General features: G+C 40.4%; 1 protein-coding gene across 1 annotated transcript in view; it reads left to right on the plus strand.

Moving 5' to 3' along the window:
* Nucleotides 1-1,838: 1,838 nt before the first annotated feature.
* The window catches only part of wif1 (wnt inhibitory factor 1), a 33,476-nt gene continuing 10,800 nt past the window's right edge, over nt 1,839-24,514 (plus strand). Inside the window, exons 1-6 of the mRNA XM_048549136.2 lie at nt 1,839-2,096; nt 5,040-5,179; nt 17,198-17,306; nt 20,207-20,347; nt 21,291-21,386; nt 23,235-23,330. Of these exons, the coding sequence (XP_048405093.1) occupies nt 1,961-2,096; nt 5,040-5,179; nt 17,198-17,306; nt 20,207-20,347; nt 21,291-21,386; nt 23,235-23,330 (718 nt within the window). The 5' untranslated portion in view covers nt 1,839-1,960. The remainder of the gene's footprint in view (nt 2,097-5,039; nt 5,180-17,197; nt 17,307-20,206; nt 20,348-21,290; nt 21,387-23,234; nt 23,331-24,514) is intronic.

Raw genomic sequence — 24,514 nt, forward strand, 5'->3', positions numbered from 1 at the left:
TAGTTTATCTAGACCACCTATTTCTTCAAATATCTTGAAGACTTTGATCAGATCATCACTTAACCTTCTAAATTATCGAGAAAACATGCCTAGTTTGTGTAATGTCTCCTCATAGCTTGACCCCTGAAGCCCAAGTATTATTCTTATAAACCTATGTTGTACTCCGTCCAAAGTGCATGTGTTCCTCCTAAAGTGTGGCACCTAGATCTGCTCTTAATACTCCAAATGGGGTTTAATCAAGGTTTCGTCTAACTGCAGCTTAATTTCTGCATCCTTGTACTCCACTCTCCTGGATATAAAAGCCAGCATTCCATTGGGTTTCTTGATTGAATTCTGTATCTGTTCGTGGCATTTCAAAGGTATGCACCTGAACCACCAAGTCTCTTTGGACAGCGACATGTACTGTGGAAGTCTTGCTGACACTGTTTACTTTTAAGTGATCCCATGTCATTATGACATATATCCTTTAGCACATGCTCAGTAGTTATCCTTAGATTTAAAGTATAATAGCCCTTTATTATGAGACAAATTTCATGCTTTGTTGTCATGGTTTGTGCCAAGTAATTCTGGTAGAATTTAACTAGTGCTTAGAAAGCAAGGGTGACATGCACTTATGGAAATTTTTCAGGAGACACAGGGCAACAGTGGGAGCATTGGTAAAATATCATAAACCAAACAAAAATTCTATTGGCAACATTTGTGTTCTCAGTCCCTTCGGTTATTGTACTCACACCTGAAATATAAAGGGCACTGTTGATATTTGAAGAGTTTTCCTATTGATGAAGCCCTGCAGTAGTGATCCTGACAGTGGGAGTTATGATTATTGGTTTGGAAACTCTGCATGATGATGGATTTCATCACATCAGGATGAATTTGCATAGTTTAGGTGCAATATAGCTGTTACAATGCAAATCCAGAGCAGTGCTGCCCTTAAGGAAGTGAGACCATATGTCAGTTGGCTTCATAGTAATTTTGGACTGTAACTGGGCACAAACACAAAATGCAGCGTTGGTGAAGTTTGAAATTGGCAATAACAAATTCTATTGTTGCGGTTATAGTACTAGATTGCACATATTTAAACACAAAGCTCCATGATCCAAAGTAAAGGTTAGATTTGTAAAGTATGTGGTGTTTGTCTTTTTATTACAAGATTTCTTTCCTAATATCTATTTAAAAATCGTCCTGAGGTGAGACTTGAACCCACACATACGGTAACTACCACTGTACCCGAATATAACTATTTATTTGATTACAACACAAGCACATCTAAATGGAACAAATGATCTTTCCCTACCTTGCATTCCAAACACTAAAGAGAGATATCGTTACTTTTAATTCATGTTAAAAAGCTGGCCGAATTTGTTACATGCCCCTAATGATGAGAATGTACACGATTTTTTTTGAGGGGAGGTAGGTGTAAGTTTCGGTGTTTGTACAAATATATTTTTCACGTTAGCTCACACTTTAACAACCTCATTTTGCAGAACACCCAAAATGTAGCCCGTCTCGCAACACAACCAGTGAATATAATTCATTTGGGAGATAAGCAGAATATTGCAGCCTTTTTGCAATGACTTTTAGCAGGCTATAAATGACCGTATCGTGTTCGATAAAACTTATGTCGAAGATTTTGTTTTGTTTCACTTGCTTTAATTGAAACATTAGTTTCGGAGATGTTTTGATGCATCTATTTGAAACTTAAAATGAAAAATCCGCCCATTAAGAGTAGCTTTTCGATCCACTGAGTTCGGGTCCAGCGACGGACGAAAGTCACTGAACGGTAGCATGGCGGGAGCGCGCTTCACGTTCCTGGCATGGTGGAGGCGCGCAGTGCTCGCCCCCTCAGCCAGTCAGGTTGTGGTGGACACGGAGCGGCACGAAGCCCAGAGCGGAGCGCATCACTGAGAGTACACCGCGGCAACGAGGGTCAGAAAGACACACTGAAGGGGAAACCATCAGGATGGGCTTCTGCACGACACTTGTGCGTCCGGCGAGCCTCTTACTGACTGTGAAACTTCTCATTCTGAGTGGAGCTACACAACCTGAGGGGAGCCTTAACATGTGGATAGATGCTCACCAAGCCAGAATTTTGATAGGTGAGCAGAGTTACTTTCTAGTACCTAGCGGGTAGCGTTCGGAAATACTTCCTCCACCTGAAGTGGGAGAGTAGGGGTTTCTGCCTTTTATTTTATATTTACGCTAATTCAATTGGAAACCGCACTTTGTGAATGCTGTATTTGGCAGCGCTTAGTGTTGTGTGCGGGCGCCCCTAGCAAGCAGGTCTGGCTGTGAAGTTAACCACTGAAATGTTGAGTGAACAGTTATGCCACTTGAGATGGTTTTACCCTCTCTCTTGCACACCCAATGTCTCAGGGTCTCCCTCTGAAGTTTAACTTAGCCTTCTTTACACATATCGTCATGTTTAAACTCCTCCAAGTCGGTTTCCACTTCTGCCATAGTATTGAAGTGGCTCATATCCAAGTCACAAATGGTGTCTTAGGGGACTGTGGCAAAAGCAAAATTTGCCTGTCTGACCTCGACCTATCTGCAGCCTTTGACACAATTCATCATATTCCTCCCATGCCTTTCTCCTCACTGTAACTGGGAGGAACCATTCTCATGTGGCTTCCATTCTCATTCTTGTAATCACAGCCAGAAAATCAGTTGCAGTGTTCTCTTTTCCTCACTGTTACCCCTGGTGCCCTCTAAGGATCAAGCCTTTCCCCCTCCTATTCCTCACCCATGTGCTGTGCATTAACAATATCACAGAAACACAGAAGATAGGAGCAGGAGGAGGCCATTTGGCCCTTTGAGCCTGTTCAACCATTATTCACAATAATGGCTGATTGTCCAACTCAGTAGCCTAATCCTGCTTTCTCCCCAGAACCTTTGATCCCATTTGTCCTAAGTGCTATGTCTAGTTGTCTCTTGAATGCATTCAATGTTTTGGCATCAACTACTTCCTGTGGTAATGAACTCCACAGGCTCACCACTCTTTGGATGAAGAAATGTTTCCTCATCTCCATCTACTCTGGATCCTCATACTGTGATCCCTGGCTCTGGAAACATCCACCCTTGGGTGTTTGTCCCTGCATCTACCCTGTACAGTCCTGTTAGACTTGTATAAGTCTCTATGAGACACCCCGATGCCTCCCCCCTCCCCCACATTCATCTGAACACTAGCAAAAACAATCCAAACCTAGTCAATTTCTCCTCATACATCAGACCTGCCGTCCCCAGACTCAGCCTGGTAAATCTTCACTGCATTGCCTCAAGAGCATCCTTCATCAGAAAAGGATACCAAAATTGCACACAATATTCCAGTTGTGGTCTCACCAAGGCCCTGTACAACTGCAACAACCCGTCCCTGCTCCTGTACTTGAAACCTCTTGCAATGAAGGCCAACACACCATTTGCCTTCTTTACTGCCTGCTGCCCCTGCATGCTTCCCTTCAGTGACTAGTGCACAAAGACACCCAGGTCCCACTGCACACTCCTCTCCCAATTTACAGCTATTCGGGTAGTAATCTACTGCCTTGCTTTGCTTCTGAAGGTAATTGCCTCACATTTATTCAAATTATACTGCATCTACCATTGATTTGCCTATTTGCCCAACCTGATGAGATCATGCTGAAAGATCTCTGCATCCTCGTACCATTTCACCCTCCCACCCAACTTGGTATCATCTGCAAACTTCTCCAGCCTGGGTTTCCACATCTACACTGCCAATCAGCTTTACCTTCCCATCACCTCCCACGACTCCCCACTGTTGCCAAGCTATCAGACTGCTTATTCAATAACTAAATGAGCAGAAATTTCCTCCAATTAGACTTTGGCAAGACTGAAGCCATCGCTTTTGGTCCAAACTCCATTACCTAATTACTGAGTCCACCCCTCTCCCAAATGACAGTCTGAGATTAAGGCAGCCAGGTTGCAACCTTAGGGTTGTATTTGATCCTGATATGAGCTTCTGACCACATTCATACCAGCTCGAAGACTGCTTGTTTCCACCTCTAACATCACTTAGCTTCATCCTTGTCTCAGCTGACTTGCTGAAAGCCTCATCTCTCCTTTATCACTGTTGGACTCAACAGCTCCAACACACTCCTGGCTGGTGTCCCACATCCTCTATTCCTATCTTAACTGGAAGTAAGTCCTATTCCTCTGTCATCCCTGTGCTTGCTGATCTATGATGGCTGTCAGCCAGAAAATCATCTTGAATAATTAAAATTTTCATCTTTGTTTTCAAACCCTTTGCTGCTCCCCCTCTTTATATTTTTCTCCCAGAACACTATTGAGATATTTGTGTCACTCCAAGTCTGGCCTTTTGTGCATGCCCCATTATAATTACTCAACCATGGTGACTGTGCCTTCGTTACCAGGCCCTAAGCTGTGGGATTCTCTCCTAGAAGCCTTTGCTCCTCTACCTTGCTTGGCCTCCTTTAGGATCTCCTTAAAATCTACTTCTTTTAGCAAGCTTTAGATTCTCTGACTTGCTATCTCTTTATGTAGCTCAAAGCCATGCTTTGATTTGTAGTGCAGCGAATCACATTGGGATATTTCTTTAAATTAACAGTGCTACATAATTAAAGTTGGAGCCCACCTCCCCTGCAGTAACTTTGCACATCATATCAGATGAACTCAACCATGTTTTTTTGTTTACCAACTATGCAACAAAATCAGTTTGAGGTAATTTGTACATTTAGGTATCAATCTTGAATGACAAGAATGAACACATGATATCAAAAATGTTTGAATGAATGTGCATCAATGAGCTGAAACCTTCTGAATGATTTGCATTCACATTGGTTTTATGAAACTGCTATGGTTTTTCAGAGTACTTCAGAACATAAATGCACACTTCAGATGCTGCTAAAGGATCTAGGAAATGGTAATTTTTCAATTAAAAAAAGTGAAATATATTTAGCTTGTAATGTACGTTTGACATTTTCCTATACAGATGTTTTGGCAAAAGAACAAATAAAGCTGGTGCCATAATGTTGGGTCTGATTGGTTATTCTGAAATCACCATCTTTCAGGTTTTGAAGAGGATATCCTTATCGTTTCTGATGGTAAAATGGCTCCATTCACTCATGATTTCAGGAAAGCCCAACAGAGAATGCCAGCGATCCCAGTCAACATCCAGGCCATTAATTTTACCTGGCAGGCAACAGGACAGGTAAATATAGGAGCCAACATTATTTCATAATGTGTTGACTTAATTCTGTCTGACAGTTTTGCCTGCATGCTTTGAACTTCTCGGGATGGTAACTTTATTAATCTCTAATTTAACCTGTCGCATGCTTTGAAAATTATTTTTAAATAATGAAATAATGCAATTAAAATAAATTAGAAAATCCTACAGTTTAGTATGCATTTCATTGTGTTTCTTAACAGAATAAACTTAAATCACCAGTAAAATGGTACAGCAAAATCTCACTGTCAATTTACATTGTTTCATCTCTGCTTGACTTTGGGAAAATTTGGGTGTAATTTTTTTGGGCATTTGAAAGCTCAACTAAAGGATCTTTAACACTAGGTTGTATCTAGATGATGACCCTGTTTCTGCAAAATGAAAACTGTACCCTTAGAAATTTTGTTTCAGCAATTTTACTAACTTGGTTAGTCATTGCAAGAAAAAACCCAGAAGTTTAAAAAACGCATAAATTGTAAATAAACATTTATCTCAAATAATGAATGAGTGAGGGTATAAAAAATGATTATATATGAACAATGTCAATTTGTCTGGCAGGTATAAATAATCTTTATGGAAAATGATTGATTTCAATGTTATATTTTTCTTTCTTGTTTACCCTTCGCGTTGCCCAAAATATGATCAGTCATGTAACTATCATTTCAAGCCCTTCTCTGCACCCTACCTCCTCCATAATATCTTGTCCTTTCAGCTGTGATGTCACCAAACATAAGAAATACCTTGTTTGTGGCCTCCATCTAGTGCAGCTTGAATGTGGATGTGAATTTTGCCTATAGCTTGTAAGCTTTGTTTTACAGAAAGTGGTTCTTGTTGAAAATGAGCTCCTTTTGAAGTCTTAATATTTTTATCATGTTCCACTGTGGTATTTTGCATCCCAGTGTCGTGCATGCCAACCAAGATTAAAGCAACGGGCCCAGGAGATACCCCTTTATTCAGTGCAATATGCATGTGGCAACCATCTGTTCCATCTACTAACAGAAAATAACAGTGATAAACTTCTCAGACTTCTGCCAAAGTAAGAGTTTATTGCCTACAGAAGAAGGTTTGATAGTTATCTTGTGGCCTACATCTGGTTTCACTGGAACTGTACATCACACAGATACAAACTTGGTGTTTATGTGGCAAACATCATAACTGGGTTATAGGCTATCAAACAGAAAACATGCTCTCTAAAGGAAGGGCAAATGTAATGAACTATTAGAATTCAGGTTAAGTACAACCTTTTTATTTTTGTGGCAATAGAGGCTTGATGACATTGTCTCAGCTTAATGTTCAAAAGATGGGACTGATTTTGTTTAGTTTGGAGGTTAAGAAATAATAACATATGTGTTTTATTATTTCCAGGTAATCACTTAATTATTGGTTGACTTAATTACAGCACAACCATTTTTTCTTCAGTCTAGACACATGCATGAATGACATGAGGCGAGATTGGTTATTAGCATTTACCGTATTGGCACTACTGGAAATAGGATCGAAAACAAAGCAGTACACACTAGAACACACCCATTATATACAAATATATTGTGGTAGTAACATTTTTTTTCTTCATTCATGGAATGAGGGTGTTGCTGGTTAGGCAGCATTTATTGCCCATCCCTAATTGCTCAGAGAGCAGTTAAAAATCAGCCACATAGTTGTGGGTCTGGATTCACAGATCAGGTAAGGATGGTACTTTCCTTCCTTAAAGGAAATTGGTGCACCAGATGGAATTTTTTTGACAATCAATTCATAATCATCATTAGATTTTAAATTCCAGAGTTGCTTTTTATAGAATTTGAATTCTACTGTCTGGCTTGCAGGATTTGAACCCAGGTTCCCAGAACATTGCCTGGGACGCTAGTTTAACAGCCCAGACCACTAGGCCATCACCTCCCCTATGAATATAAAATTGTATAATCTCTTCAAGTTAATAGTTGTAAATTGGTTGTAAATTCCTTAATGATGTTGCTTTCTTGTCATTTCACTCCAGTATTCACTAGCATCTGTTTCAAACTTAAACGTGTATAGTTTTATCTGCTACCTGCTATATTGATAGATTGAGCATATTCAAAGTTGAACAAAATTAGTTGTACTTTGTAACACTTATTAATAATATTTAACATCCAGAGTTTTAAATTTACTGAACAGTGATACAGTAATAAAATCACTCTTAATATTTAGTTAATCAGGCAGCAGTTTTCATTATTTTTGTATTCTGTTTTACAATTATTGACCATGAATTAAGTACAGCCACAGTTTTAAATGTTGGTCTTGAAATAAAGTTTATATTCCATCTTATGTTTACTTTAGCAGGAGTTACCCAAAAAACTGCTTTCAGTTTCAAAATTAAAACTATGAATAACCTATAACAAGAAATGCTGCTTTTAACTTTACGACTAATTTGAGGTAGTTCGATACTATAACCTGATAGTTAAATTCCATTGATGCTGTACAGCTTTTGACTGGGTTCTGAGATATCATGCAATTGCTCAAGGAATACTTAAAGAACCCGAGTATCCTGGGTTATTAATTTTACCAAGAAAGAAAGTAACCCATGGCTTTACCTTTAATCTGATGCAGTTTTAGTAAAGAAAGAGAGTACGCTGAGATTAGAGGTAGCCTGTTATCTTTTATGGTTTTCATGGTCTAACTATTCACCGGGAACAAATTAGGATTTGATGCCTGTATTCTGCTACACTGAAATGCATTTTATTAGTGATAATAAAGTGTGAAGCTGGATGAACACAACAGGCTAAGCAGCATCTCAGGAGCACAAAAGCTGACGTTTTGGGCCTAGACACTTCATCAGAAAGGGGGATGGGGTGAGGGTTCCGGAATAAATAGGGACAGAGGGGGAGGCGGACCGAAGATGGAGAGAAAAGAAGATAGGTGGAGAGGAAAGTATAGGTGGGGAGGTAGGGAGGGGATAGGTCAGTCCAGGGAAGACGGACAGGTCAAGGAGGTGGGATGAGGTTAGTACGTAGGAAATGGAGATACGGCTTGGGGTGGGAGGAAGGGATGGGTGAGAGGAAGAACAGATTAGGGAGGCAGAGACAGGCTGGGCTGGCTTTGGGATGCAGTGGGGGGAGGGGACGAACTGGGCTGGTTTTGGGATGCGGTGGGGGAAGGGGAGATTTTGAAGCTGGTGAATTCCACATTGATACCATTGGGCTGCAGGGTTCCCAAGCGGAATATGAGTTGCTGTTGCTGCAACCTTCGGGTGGCATCATTGTGGCACTGCAGGAGGCCCATGATGGACATGTCATCTAAAGAATGGGAGGGGGAGTTGAAATGGTTTGCGACTGGGAGGTGCAGTTGTTTATTGCGAACCGAGCGGAGGTGTTCTGCAAAGCGGTCCCCAAGCCTCCGCTTGGTTTCCCCAATGTAGAGGAAGCCACACCGGGTACAATGGATACATCTCTGCTCGGTTCACAATAAACAACTGCACCTCCCAGTTGCGAACCATTTCAACTCCCCCTCCCATTCTTTAGATGACATGTCCATCATGGGCCTCCTGCAGTGCCACAATGATGCCACCCGAAGGTTGCAGCAACAGCAACTCATATTCCGCTTGGGAACCCTGCAGCCCAATGATATCAATGTGGACTTCACCAGCTTCAAAATCTCCCCTTCCCCACCGCATCCCAAAACCAGCCCAGTTCGTCCCCTCCCCCCGCCGCATCATACAACCAGCCCAGCTCTTCCCCTCCCCCCACTGCACCCCAAAACCAGCCCAGCCTGTCTCTGCCTCCTTAACCTGTTCTTCCTCTCACCCATCCCTTCCTCGCACCCCAAGCCGCACCTCCCTTTCTTACCTACTAACCTCATCCCACCTCCTTGACCTGTCCGTCTTCCCTGGACTGACCTATCCCCTCCCTACCTCCCCACCTATACTCTCCTCTCCACCTATCTTCTTTTCTCTCCATCTTCATTCCACCTCCCCCTCTCTCCCTATTTATTCCAGAACCCTCTCCCCATCCCCCTCTCTGAAGAAGTGTCTAGGCCCGAAATGTCAGCTTTTGTGCTCCTGCGATGCTGCTTAGCCTGCTGTGTTCATCCAGCTTCACACTTTATTATCTTGGATTCTCCAGCATCTGCAGTTCCCATTATCTCTGATGCATTTTATTAGTGATGTGTTTACTTCTTTCAGATTAACAAATCTGCACCCATTCAAAATTTGCTAATTAACTTATTTTTAGTCTTTTAGACAAAATTTACAAATGACAGTTTATTGTTCTAATTTATCATTATCAGAGTGGCTGATGGTAGTAGTGTATATTAGGAAGATATCATCTTGAACTTCAAAGCTATCCTTCCGGGCTGAACAACAAAGACTTTGAGATGTGAAGCATAGCATACATCAACCTCATGGTTTATCCTTGATAATTACTATTCAATGGCTGGATTAACCTTTCCACATAATGTGAATTTTCTCTCGTGATAGCTTCATGTGGCTCATTAGGATGGAAGAATGAGTGATTTTAGAAAGGTTACTGAGGAGGTTTGCCAAGATGTTAAGAGTGATGAGGGACTTCATTTGTGCAATCAGTTGGGAAAATTTAGGACTTGTACTCTTTGGGACACAGAAGGTGAAGAGGTGACCTCGCTCGGATTTTTAAGATAATCAGAGGTTTTGATAAAATAAATGGAGAGAGAAAATATTCCCTGTGGTGAGTGGGTCAGCAACTAGAGGTTATGGATTTGAAATCCTCAGAAGGCTATTGAGAAGTTGAGTTTGTTTTTCTTCAAAAGTTATGAGGATCTGATTGCTTTACCTAAGCATGCAGTGCAATATATTCCATAAATAACTTTTAAAAATGGTAGAATATATTCAAGGATGAGAAACTTGCAGGGTTAAGAGTCAAAGCGTGGCTGATCTTTCAAGGTGCCTTCATGGGTGCTGCTGACTGAATGACAGCCTCGTTTTCTCTAAGTTTCCATGTATTTTACAAAACACTTTTGGTCATTAATTTCAGTCATCTGGCAGAGCAGAATTCATGGCATCATTACAGTAGAAAGATACAGATCAGGCTTTTAATCAGGACTCATTTTGGCACACAACAATAATTAAAATTTCCAGAATATTACTTGGGACATATAAGCAAAATCAGATAAACGTGGTTTAAGTTTAGTGGTAAGTGTTGAGTGTTTCCATAACCAAATATAGAGACACTGCAGCTATGTGCATTTCTTAACGTCACCTGGTGAAATTGATTGGGGAAAACAAATGATCTAGATCAGGCTATAACTATTAGAGCAAGCTGTTTCTAATTCTAGGAATTAAACATCAGTATGTTCCTATCTGTCCTTTAGATTTACACAAAGCCAAAGGAAATCATAATTGTATGTTACTCTTTTTTCCATAAAAAGAAATTAAGCCTAAGCATCAAAACTTTGAACTCATGCCATTTTTGCTCACAGTTGTTTTTAAAAAAACCTTGAATTCCTGCTCCATTTCCCAACAAACAACCTTCCATTTCATCTTTCTCTTTACTGTTACGCACGCCTGTTAAACTGCTGCTTCCTCCTTTATATACTATCTCACAGCTCGCTCTCTGACATGTTGAGTCTCTTCACCAATTTTGTTTTATTTTGTTTACCCAATCCCAATAAAATACCCGCTAATTTTTCTAATGAAGTGTTTGCCTTCTGCATTAGGGACTGTTCTCAATCACTTGAAAGTGTACTGAACATTGTAACCAGAAATACGAAGTGCCACTTTATTCAAGAAAATGGGAGGGTGGGGGGTGGGCGGTGTGTGGTGTGCTGGTCAAATGCAGTGGCACATCTGTTGGCAAGGAAAGGAAACTTCGAGCTATTGCCAAGATTAAAAATAATATGGACATGCCTATTAATTACTAAGGTTAGGACTTTAATTACCCTGTAAGTGGCATTGATCATGCAACATGCTGTGCTCCCATAAAGTGCAGATTTGAAAAAGTGCAGATGTGCAAATGATACTACATTCCTGGCAGTAATCTCATCAAGGGTCTATAACAAAGTTCAAATAATTCACAAGTGGTATATAAATCACCTTATGTACTAATGGCTTGATAATTGTGCATAATAATTATCTCTATCAGTGTACACAACATCATTGGACTTTTCATGCTAAAGAACTTCGGTCCACGTAGCAGACTTTAGGAATTCGGGTAAAGACACAGTTTTCTATCTGCTTAATTGTAAATTTTACCGCAGGTGTAAAGGAGCTGTAAAATCTCCTGCTTTTGAAAAAAAACTGTGAATTGTTCCTTGCTAAACATGAATGATGATATAGCACTCGTTAATCTTTCTGGCTACATGGAGTATTTCTGTCTTCTGGGATTTCCTATTAGAAAACAAAACTGTGTAGACAGATTCTGATTGAAGCCTTTTATAAAAATACAGATCAAACACTGCAAATCAGAATATAGCTTTAAAACTAATAAAGCGTTCAAATGAAATAACAACTGAAATTTCTTTAATGTGCCAAGAACTTTTCTCCTGAGGGTTGCTAGAGTTAATTTTTAATTCCTGGAGGTCCCAGGACTGCCCAGGTGTGTTGGTGACAATAGATCCTATCGTGGCTTCTTATTTCAGTGTTCTAGATTATTTATCACTGTTTTCCTCCAGATTTCTCCCCATGTCTGGTCTTATTTTCTATTTTAGATAACAAGGTGTAGAGCTGGATAAACACAGCAGGCCAGGCAGCATCAGAGGAGCAGGAAAGCTGATGTTTCAGGTCAGGACCCTTCTTCAGAAATGAAGGGTCGTTTCTGAAGAAGCGTCCAGACCCAAAACATTAGCTTTCCTCCTCCTCTGATGCAACTCGGCCTTCTGTGTTCAGCCAGCCCGACACCTTGTTATCTCAGACTCCAGCATCGGCAGTTCCTACTATCTCTTATTTTCTATCTGTCTGCTTGATTCATGTTTTCTTTCTTTTCCTTTATGCCACACCTTTTTTTTTGCAGTTTTCTGTTTGTACATCTATTACTTCTGCCCAAATCTGTCAGACTCAGCACCTTGGTCTGACCTGCAAACATTGTCTCCGTTTCCTTTGTAATTCTGTGACTGAGTTCAAATCACACCACAGTAATTTGATGACATTCAGTGCAATGCATCTTAGAAGAAAACTGCTAGATCAACATAAAAACTGTCTCTCCAATGTCACAATACCTGGTCTGACCTGCCCTACAGGGGACTGACTTTATCTCTACACGGACATCTGGGGCTGGAATATACATTTTTGAAACAAAAGTTCAATACATGTGAACTGTCGTTGTGCTGACAATCTCTTTATCCATCATCTGTGTTTCTTTCAACTTCTGTTAGTCTGCCCTATTTTTCAATCCCTGACAGTCTAATTTCGCTTGGTTCCTTTTGAACTCCTGTTCCTGGCTCCACATGTCTATTTCAATGTTTCATATGCCTGTGATATCTGTGCTAGTCTTATGCTTATATGTGTTTCTATCTCTGTCCTTGTAAATCAAAACCTCTGGTCCTACATCACTGATGAAACTGAAGACCAGTCCCAGTTTGGCCCATATATCAACAAAGCTACATTGACCTAAAACCTCTTAGCAAGCCCCAAAATCATCTGTTTGAAATGGTGAGGTGTAAGGGTGAGTTTCAGATTTCTTAGATGGTGTGGCAGTTATGAAGAAACCTCTCTCCCCACAAGCCCCAAATTCTTGTTAATATAAACCTCTTTAGCATAGAGCATTAATTTGTGTTTCTGGAAGGAAAAGATCGGTAATGGAAAGGCTTATCAGCCATCAATTTTATTTTTTCTTTGATGGGGTTGAGGGGGTCTGGAAGGAATGTGGTAATGGGAAGAAGAGGTGCCCAGTCTCCTGTTCATTTGGAGGACAGAGGGTAAGCAACCTGCCAAGTGAGAGAATGAATGAGGGATAACAGTGTGGAGCCAGGGTGCAGTATTCAATATGGCCAGTATGTGGCAGCACAGAACAATTCCGGGTAATAGCTTCATATCGATTGATGCATTCAGCATTATCATTAACAGATTTAACGTGAACATTTTGTAGGATTATCAACTGATGTAACTGTTGCTGCTTGGTACATGTTGAAAGAATTTCCTTCGTTTCTTTTCGTAAAAAACCAAAGCCTAGTTTTGGCCGTTGCAGTCAATTTTGAAATTGAATATTGTGATCCACGAACTGTTTGCATAACTACAAAAAGTTACATAATAGAGTTACCCAGGATTGATTATTGGTCAGTGGTTACATTTGGATTCAAATTACTTTGCAAATAAAATTTGGATGCTGTGCATCAGGTTATTTCACCTGATCCTGAATTAGTGTTTGCTATCTAAAAATGCTTCAGGGTGGCTGTTGTCCTCTGATTATTTCAAATGTTACTAGAAAATATATAGTTATCTGATTTGTGAAATAGATACCTCATTAAATGTTCAACTTTCAAAAGCATTGCTATTTAATGTTTCTTCCCTGAGACATCAGTTTTGAAGTAACTGTAATTACATCCATATATATCTGTGGAATTGAAACATGAGAAATAATGCTTTTCAAAAGATAGTTAAGGTTTGAAATATACCTTCCACAGCCATAATGCAGAATTTTTCATTTATAGTCAAGTATTTAGCACAAGTAGGAAGATGCAGTATCATAAATCTTCTGCACTAATTCATGATGAAAGTATTGAGCTTGGACTAAATAAATTTGTATCATACCATACATGAATTTATTTTGGTAAAATTATAGTATCCTTACAGCGCAGATAAAGGCTATCCAGTCCACTTAGTCAGCACCAACCCTCTGAAAAGCATCCCACTTTATCCCTGCAAACCCACAGTTACTGCAGTTAATCCATCTAACCCGCACATCTTCAGACAGCGGGAGGAAACTGGAGCACCTGGAAGAAATCCATGCAGACACCGGGAGAATGCTTTAACTCCACAGATGGTCACCTGGGTCCCTGGCACTGTGAGGTTACTGTGCAAATCACTGTGCCACCCCATATTTTGATGTCACAAAATATATGTCTTCTCTCCCCAATTACTACTTGAAGAATAGTTTGGTTCTTTTGTTTGAGTTTGTTAAACAATTCTTGTGAGAGAGTAATAGATCCAGATCTGTAAGTGAATCGCATCCAGCTCAACACCTTGTTATTGCAAATGTAACCTCATGTTTATTTTAATCTTTCCTGTTCTATTTTCACCATATTGATTAGAAGTTTTATAACCCAAATGGGAATTGTTATATTTTGAAACTTTATTTGCAGAAAAGCATGTAACCAAAAAAATCCTGTTCCGACTTGAATTGGATTTCTGGTGTTTGAATCCAAGTGTCAATTTTGAATTTCTTTAAATATTTATTTTCTTTACACCACGCTTTCCTCTACTGTTGAATGTATTGGGTCTTGTAGGAATGCATTATCATTGGCGAGTGCCATCTAGAAGCTTACCAATAAAATGAATGTTTGTTTGTAAGCTACACAATTTTAGGTGGAATGTGGTGCCTGCTTTATGTTGTCTTTCAGAAGTATAAATTTGTGAACTCTGGCTGAAATGGCAAATTAGAAGGCAACTGGTATATTTTCTTGCCACCTCCGTAGCCTGACTGAGCGACTTCTGAGGGCTTGCAGCGGCACTGAGTCGTGAGACTTTGGGGAGGGAGGCCCATGTAACTTGTAGAGATAAGGTTACCTCATGGAGATAAAACTTTTAGATCTGGACATTCCCCCTCGACTTTTTTTTAAAGTTCAGCTTTTTGTACCTAAGATGGCACCGGTGAGTGGCAAGTTTATATGCTTTTCACTGTACTCCTGTACTTGAGTACACAAGGCAATGCCTCTGCATTACAAACAAGTTCAACTGTGAAACAACCTGTCAGGACTACATTGAAATGCCAGCCTAAAGTTTGCTCAAATCCTGAGGTGGGGTTTGAATTCCAGTTTTAGCTTGGAGACAAGAACTAACGATAAACCCCAACTGATGAAGCTATATACAAATACAGTAAGCCTCACATAGATAGGAGTAAGAATTGTAGCATCATGCTTTGTGATCTTGTAAGTTTCCCCACTGAAAACACTGGATTAAATAAGTAGTCTTTTAAAGCATTGTGCGTTCAAAAAACTTAGTTTCAATTTTTAGTTTTGATGTTTGCTAAATCTATAAATCTTTTTTTTTCCTTTCCTATATCCAGTAGATCATAGATGGCAAACAGGCCATTAGTACAGAACAAGTCGATCTCATAAAGTCATGAAGGCAGCATCCTGCCTTCTATCTGAACAGTTAGCGAACCTTTCCTTGGAACATCTCTATGTCATGGTGAAAAAGGTGTTTGGTATGCCTGCCTTTATTGGGCAATGCATTGAGTACAGGACTTGGGAGTTCATGTTGTGCCTGTACATGACATAGGTCAGGCCACTTTTAGAATACTGAATTCAGTTCTGGTCTCCCTGGCGTAGGAAAGATGTTGTTAAACTTGAAATGATTCAGAAAAGATTTTCAAAAATGTTACTGAAATTGGAGGGTTTGTGCGATAGGGAGAAGTTGAATAGACTGGGGCTTTTTTCCCTGAAGCTTTTTTAACAAGACATCTGGATATAAATCATCCCATTGGGAGCACCCAGCTTGGGTTCATGAAGGGTAGGTCATGTTTAACTAATTTGGTGGAATTCTTTGAGGACATTACTTGCATAATCGGCATTGGGGAACCTGTGGATGTGGTGTATCTGGATTTCCAGAAGGCATTTGACAAGGTGCCACACCAAAGCCTGCTACATAGGATAAAGTTGCACAGTATTACAGGTAATGTATTGGCATGGATAGAGGATTGGTTGACTAGTAGAAAGCAAAGAGTAGGAATAAAAGGGTGTTTTTCAGGTTGGCGGTCAGTGGCTAGTGGTGTGCCTCAGGGATCCGTGTTGGGACCGCAATTGTTTACAATTTACATAGACTGTTTGGAGCTGGGGACTAAGTGTGGTGTGTCAAAATTTGCAGTTGACACTAAGGTGAGTTGTAGAGCAAAGTGTGCAGAAGACACTGAAAGTCTGCAGAGGGATATAGGTAGTCTAAGTGAGTGGGCAAAGGTCTGGCAGATGGAGTACAATGTCAATAAGTGTGAGGTCATCCATTTTGGTAGGAACAACAGCAAAATGGACTATGTTTTGAATGGTAAAAAATTGCAGCACACTGCTGTGCAGAGGGACTTGGGCGTCCTTGTGCATGAATTGCTGAAAGTAGGATTGCAGGTGCAGCAGGTAATTAAAAAGGCAAATGAAATTTTGTCTGCCATTGCTGGAGAAATGGAGTTTAAAAACAGGGAGGCTATGCTGCAGCTGTACAGGGTCCTGGTGAGGCCACACCTGGAGTAATGTGTGCAGTTTTGGTCTCCTTACTTGAAGGGATATACTAGCACTGGAGGGGGTGCAGAGGAGATTCACTCGATTGATTCCACAGTTGAGAGGGTTGGATTATGTGGAGAGACTGAGTAGACTGGGATTGTACTCATTGGAGTTCAGAAGAATGAGGGGAGATCTTATAGAAACATATAAGATTATGAAGGGAATAGATAAAGTGGAGGCAGGGAGGCTGTTTCCACTAGCAGGTGAAACTAGGACTGGAGGGCATTGCCTCAAAATAAAGGGAAGCAGATGAAGAACTGAGGTCAGGAGGAACTTGTTCACCCAATGGGTTGTGAATCTGTGGAATTCCCTGCCCAGTAAATCGGTTGAAGCTACCTCACCGAATGTTTTTAAGGCAAGGCTAGATAAATTTTTGAAAGGTAAAGGAATTAAGGGTTATGGTGATCGAGCGGGTAAGTGGAGCTGAGTCTCGAAGATCAGCCATGATCTTATTAAATGGTGGGACAGGCTCGAGGGGCCAGATGGCCTACTCCTGCTCCTAGTTCTTGTGTTCTTTCAGACTTGAGAAATGATTGAAGGGTCTCATCTGTAGAGTTTTGAAAGAGATGTGTTGTGTCAGTTCACATAAAAATGAACCATTGGAAACCGTATTTATACTATAAACTATCATTACAGGCTTTGTATTTTTATGAATTTCGATCCCTTCGGTCTTTGGATAAAGACGTTATGGGAGATCCAACAGTAAACATTCCATTACGGGCGACAATCTCTCACAAGGCCACAGGTCAGTAAATCCCTTACTTTTCAGTATTTCAAGGCATGTTTGTAAATGTCTGCATGTTATAACCTGTCTGCTTTACTTGTACTGAAAAGTATCAGGTTTGAAAAGCAATGTAAACAAAACAGCTTTTTCATGTCTTAAAAGAGATAAGGTTGTGAAAATTTTAACAATGTAACAAAGCAGTAGATTATCAGTAGATTTAAATGTTCAGATTAAAAATCTGATTTTTTTTTCCCCTTCCACAATGTCAGAGGGTAAACACATCATTGGCATGGCATTGAGACACCGGACTGGAGGTGTTTATGCTTTGATATGCTGGTCTGTACTGAGTCATATGGTGTTAGCCTGGGCAGCAGCATCACCAGAAAAGAGAGAAAGAAAACAAGTCTGTCAGTTCTGTATGACTATATGATGATCCATGCTGAGTTGTGTATATGAAGACAAGATAAAACTTGATTGTGATGCTTCTCTGCACCCAAATGCTCCAATTATCTGCCAGCGCCCAATGTTAGACACTCACGCACAGATTGGTGCAAAATGTTATATATGTGTTTTATCTTTAAATACTCCATATGCTGCATGTAAACAGTGTTGCAACTCTTTCTGGCACTTAGGCTGCAAGTTATTCACAGAAATCAACTGGTTGGTGTAATGTTTGCTTCATAACTTATTTTTCATTATTGCAGTAAACAATAGCTGATGAGTCATTGATTGTTAGACTATTATAATTTACAGGTCATTGGTTTTCTGTATGAGTTGGCACCATTAGGGGGTCCAGTGGGGGAGAATCTGTAATTAAATATTTCTGTGCTTGAATTCTTCCAAGATCTCATGAAGCACTTGACCCTGGCAGTACTTTCCAACTTTTATTAGGTATTTTTGTACTCTGTGAACTGAAAAAAAACGCTAAAAAGAAACTTCAATGACGTATAGCTTGCATGGTTTAAACAGTTCAGGATGAATTTGTGTTTATCAGTTTTCCTAACTTTATGAAACCACCTGAGGGTCCAATCAATTTTGAATGATAAAACTATGGGCAGCACGGTGGATCAGTGGTTAGCACTGTAGCCTCACAGTGCCAGGGACCCGGGTTCGATTCCAGCCTTGGGCAACGTCTGCGGAGTTTGCACGTTCTCCCATGTGTCTGTGTGGGTTTGCTCCGGTTTCCTCCCACAGTCCAAAGATGCGCGGGCTAGGTGGATTGGCCATGCTAAATTGCCTGTATTGTTTGGGGTGGGGGTGTGGTTACAGGGGGATAGGTCTGGGTGGGATGCTGTAAAGGGCACTGTGGACTTGTTGGGCCGAAGGGTTTGTTTCCCCACTGTAAGGAATCTAAACTTGAAGTATTTGATTAATGTTCTATTTCTTATCGCAATAGTGAAGTTTACTGCTCTGTCATGTTACAGCTAGAAAATCGCAACTATAATGATCCCTTTTTTACTGGGTTGAAGAAATTCGCATGATCTTGTACAGTTTGGACTATAGAACTGAACTTACTGAACAGTGTTGTTGTGTACTAAAGTTACAGAACCCCTGTGTTTTATCCTCTGAGCTGGAATTCTGTCAAAAGAAAATTCAAAGGCCACATTGTCTGAAAGAAAACACTGATTTAGAACGTTAGAAATCTCAAAGTTAAAATACATCCCGAATTTAAGATCCAGTAAAATACAGTATGCGAATGTTTGGTAGTGTTGAGCCTAGTTCAATAATTAGGTAAGGTGTTTTTCTCAATGTTTTCAATGGAAAGAATAGTTAAAGATGAAAAATCTCAAGTGAGTACTTTGCATTTAAAACTACCAGAAATCATTGATTTTATTTTTGTTTGTAATAGCTTGAAATTTCTTGAGCTAGAATGCAGTTGTGACCTTGTTGATGAAAACCACATATAGAAACTGATTGCTGTAAAGTAGGTCATGACTCAACAGCAAACTGGACACCTCTCAGGAGTCAAGGATGAAGGCTTCTCTTTCAGCTCACTGTAAAAGTGCACACTGCAGTCATCCCCCTTCTGTCCACTTTCTTATGTTCTCCACTTACCTGACCCTTCTCCACACTGATCGGTCCTAATGTTTCACTTTGTATTATTGCCAAGCCAGATTCTCACTTCTACCTCTTTTAGTGGTCTACTCTCTGTGGTTTGACTGGTGGATGCCTAAAATGTATGTTTTTCTTCGTAAGTATGTTAATGAGGGCAAGCACCTGTTGAAAGATGCCTCAGCAAAATGTATTTTGAATCAGCAACCTCCGTGTCAGGAGATTGCTGGTTCCATTTAAAGAAACAGCCTTCTACAGATTGGGAAGGAACTGTACCCTCTTAAGGCTCCCCTCAACTCCTCAACCTCCCGTTCAGTCCTCTCCCATCAACAACTGTCATTTCCAACCCTCTCACTACGACTTGTTTAAATGTATTTTTCTTACAAGCGAACTGTTTGTGGAGGCACGTAAGATGTAGATGGATGTTGATGCCCAATTTTAGGGGAGTTTTGGGCCTCACTGACTGGGCACACTGTGCTTGAACAACATTGAGTCTGGGCCTATATTTTCTACCACCAGCTTCCCTGGGAGATAGATTCATGGGATTGGGAGAACCTGAGCTAATCTCAAACCAGTCTGAAGTTACACTTGCCACTATTTCCTGTAGAATCATTCTGAAACACATCCTGTCAGTGACATCTGCCGAATGGACAAAGAAGAGAAAAGAGGAAGAACCCCATAAAAATTACAGGAGGTGCATTTGTATGTTATTTTTACATGTGTTATAACTAAAAAGAGACAAGTGCCCCAATCAGGTTACTTACCTTCTTTTTAACATTTGGAAACTTGACAGATATGTAAATGCAGATAAGGAAAAGGGGTGGCTCAGTAATTCTGAGTTTTGCTATAAGCTGTTATGACATTTTTAGTTGTGCAGATTGGATTTCCTTGCCTTGGCAGCCAGGATGGGGTGGCAGCTTTTGAGGTCACAGTGGTCATTATGGATGTGGAAGGGAATGTTGTTCTTCAAACACCTCATAATGCAATATTCTTCAAAACTTGTCAAAGAGGTAAGCCAAATCATTCTACTAATGTGTTTCATTCATGTAAGTTATCTGAATCGTGAAAATTTTGTAAAATTAATTCCTTTCTGATACAAATTCATGCTGTTAATAAATTCAACTTTCTAGTGAGATTATGAAATACTTTGTAAAACAAACACTCACCATAGGGGCCAAAAACTTTAAACTGAGTGTCCCATGAGCATTGCTAAATAGGCATGAATCTACCTATGTTTCATCTATAGTCTAAATTTGATAAACTCATCTTTCAGGACTCTAATTTGAATCTGTAATCAATTTGCCAGTTCTTATTGAAAATCAGTCTTGATTAACTTTTCTAATCAGGTGAAAACTCAGTGGAGGAAATTGAAATTAAACCCAGTCATTTACCCACCTGTCATCTCACTGCTTTCCTGCTCTGATGTTTAGCTGCTCTTATGAGGAGGAGGGCAGCGTACTCACGTGAATGAAAGAGTTTTCCTTTCAGAAAGCAGATTGAGGCCCAATATTGTAGCCAAGTAATACAGTGTTGGTCTCCAAGTTGTTCTTTGGATGATCAGTTTTACCCTTTATAGTACGAGATTATAAAGGTAAGATTGCATCTTGCTCTTGCCTACGCTGAAAAAAACAGACTGGAAGATTGGCATTAAAAGACTACAAACACAGATTTTAAGATTAAACCTTTTGAGATGTGAGCAAAATCAGAAATTTGTTGGAACCCCTTCCCCAATCAAATTATGGAACCAGTCAGCATAGTAACAAGGTACCTTAGCTAATTGCAGTTTAAAAAGAAAAGGAACTGCACGGAACCTGTGCTTGCATTAACTGATAAAGGGCGAACTGCTTAACTCTAATTGTAATGTACACCATCCTTTATGAATCATGTCAATAAGGTAACATTATGAATGCATTGGTTATTGAAGATTTACAGGAACTTTTTTTTTGTGCAAAGCTAAATGTCCAGGCGGCTGTCGCAATGGAGGTTACTGTACTGACAGACAGGTCTGTGAATGCCCTGATGGATTCTATGGACCTCATTGTGAGAAAGGTAATAATGACATGATAGTCTGTGGATTTCTGTTTTAACATTTTTAAATCTAATTCAATCAGACAAACAAAGTTTTATGTGTCCATCAAAGATTGATCAGTTTTATAACTGATGTACTGCTTTCTGTTCAACAAGACACTGTGCCTTTTTCTGAAGTTGTTGCTTTAAGCTACCCAGGGAATGGAAGGCAAGTTGGCAGGCAAATCACCTGGAGCCTTTCACACACTTTCTTGCAGCCAGCCACAGAGCTGTATTTGTCTAGTCTGTTGGCAGGAATGTGGTGCAGAAAACCTAGAGCAAAAATATTAAAACAGAGCGAGAATAATTTAGGAATGAAAAATAAATTAACTTAAACTAAAACTATTTGTGTTGCTTTGAAAGCTAAATTAATGTGTTATTTTGGAAATGCATAATATTTCAAGCTCGCCTGTGCCTTAACGAAAAGAATGCATTATTTAAATTAAAGTGAGCCTCATGATTATGCATATTTTTTTGGCACAAATGACCTAACCAAATGCATCTTCTCAGAACAATCATGGCAGTTGACTTTATTGTACAGTTTACCATACTTTGAGTCAGAGATAATGGGAACTGCAGATGCTGGGGAATCCAAGATAACAAAGTGTGAAGCTGGATGAACACAGCAGGCCAAGCAGCATCTCAGGAGCACAAAAGCTGACGTTTCGGGCCCAGACCCTTCATCAGAGCCTCTGATGAAGGGTCTGGGCCTGAAACGTAAGCTTTTGTGCTCCTGAGATGCTGCTTGGCCTGCTGTGTTCATCCAGCTTCACACTTTGTTATCTTACCGTACTTTGACATGTGTTCTCTTTTACTGAAATATATATTCACTATTAGAAAAGTAACAGAATATGCAAAAGTTAAAGCTGCGTAAGTTTTGAATTAAAATGTGAAAATGTTTCCATTGGTATTTTAATTAGCCACCATTACCTTATAAAAATTGCCCGGATAATCTGTACATCTTTACTTGACCTGTGCTGTCATTTGAATTCTCCTTCCTTTAAACCACATACATTGCCCAACCCCTGCTACACCCCCAGCAGAGTTCCTGTTTAGCCCCTTGATTTCCTATCATCTCCACAGGTCTGCCTGCTCACAGGACATGGTGGTGGTGAATGAGATGAAGTCACAGACCTCTCAAGTTCTACAGCTGCTTTTGAGGGATCGTACATATTTTGTCAGGGACCGCAATCCTATGTTACCCAGCCAGCAATGTCAGCAAAGGCTAACAAGGGAAACTGAGTCTATGATCTCATTCACGTGGAATATGTATTTTTTGCAGGGGTCTGCTGAATTTCTGTCTGTGGAGAAGGCTCCCTGAAATCCTGCAGTAAAGTTAAAGAGGAAGGGAGCTGACATTCCATGCCCCTGTTTTTTTTCAAATCCCTGACCTATACTCCAGGTATAAATCAGTCCCTGCCAGTTTTGCTTTTAAAATGTAAGTTGAGATGTACAGAATGGTTCTGAAAATGCATCAGCCAGTAAGCCCAGCAATTAAATATTGTGACTGAGCCCACCATTCACTCCATCTCAGTATGTGGAGTCAGCCAAAAACATTTTCACTTTTTCTATGGAAAGGCGTTTCACTCTGGGTGAGTATACCCTTGTATTTTAAAAGACCTCAGGCCACTCGAGCCTACTTCCTGGCCTCATTGAATTGTTGGTAATGGAGGTACAAACAATATAAGGGAAGAATAGTGTATGTCTTTTTAAGCGCATTATTTTAGATTATTAATGAATCAATGAAATGTTCATAAGACATGCTATCTTGAGAATCAGTGCATTTCTTAAAAAAAAAATCTTTCAACTTTTCCTTTTGTTTCATGTTAGCTCTGTGTGTCCCCAGATGTTTGAATGGAGGTCTCTGCATCAGTCCAGGATTGTGCATCTGCCCTCCAGGATATTTTGGTATAAATTGTGATAAAGGTAAAAGAAGAACCTGGCTGAGACACTGTTTCCTTTTCTTTCATTCAGATATGTTTGGTGAATATTTGTCTTTATCATGGTGAGGGATGTGCGCAGAAATGGAACAGTCTGGCTGTGTGATCACTGAACGCAATAATTAAACAAGATATAACTCTGAGATGACTTGGACTCCCCACAAACCACAGTCTGATGAACAATTATAAGAAGAGCTACTTGTTCATTTGATAGTTTTGCTAAAGGTTGAAAATGTGTTGTCTTCTTTTGATGGTCTTTCAGAGTGAGGAGAATGTTTGCCACAGAGTACGTCTAATGTCAAGAAACTGCCCATCAAATCTTTATTGATGAGTCTTTTGCATAGCAGCTATGACAGTGGTTCTGGCTGACCAGATTCTTGCTCCTACTACTTGCCATTTATTGATTGATTATCAATTTGCAAATGCTTTCAATCTGTTATTTTATAAATGCACCTTCTGTGGCTATCAAATCTCTAAACAGGACACAAAGTTGAAACTTACAATCCGACCCCACCACCCAAGACATTTTTTCATCCCCACCCCTGTCTGCTTTCCGGAGAGACCACACTCTCCGTGACTCCCTTGTTCGCTTCACACTGCCCTCCAACCCCACCACACCCGGCACCTTCCCCTGCAACCGCAGGAAATGCTACACTTGCCCCCACACCTCCTCCCTCACCCCTATCCCAGGCCCCAAGATGACATTCCACATTAAGCAGAGGTTCACCTGCACATCTGCCAATGTGGTATACTGCATCCATTGTACCCGGTGTGGCTTCCTCTACATTGGGGAAACCAAGCGGAGGCTTGGAGACCGCTTTGCAGAACACCTCCGCTCAGTTCGCAACAAACAACTGCACCTCCCAGTCGCAAACCATTTCCACTCCCCCTCCCATTCTCTAGATGACATGTCCATCATGGGCCTCCTGCACTGCCACAATGATGCCACCCGAAGGTTGCAGAAACAGCAACTCATATTCCGCCTGGGAACCCTGCAGCCTAATGGTATCAATGTGGACTTCACCAGTTTCAAAATCTCCCCTTCCCCTACTGCATCCCTAAACCAGCCCAGTTCGTCCCCTCCCCCCACTGCACCACACAACCAGCCCAGCTCTTCCCCCCCACCCACTGCATCCCAAAACCAGTCCAACCTGTCTCTGCCTCCCTAAC

Source organism: Stegostoma tigrinum, chromosome 18 (genome assembly GCF_030684315.1).
Source record: "Stegostoma tigrinum isolate sSteTig4 chromosome 18, sSteTig4.hap1, whole genome shotgun sequence".
Taxonomy (NCBI): Eukaryota; Metazoa; Chordata; class Chondrichthyes; order Orectolobiformes; family Stegostomatidae; genus Stegostoma; species Stegostoma tigrinum.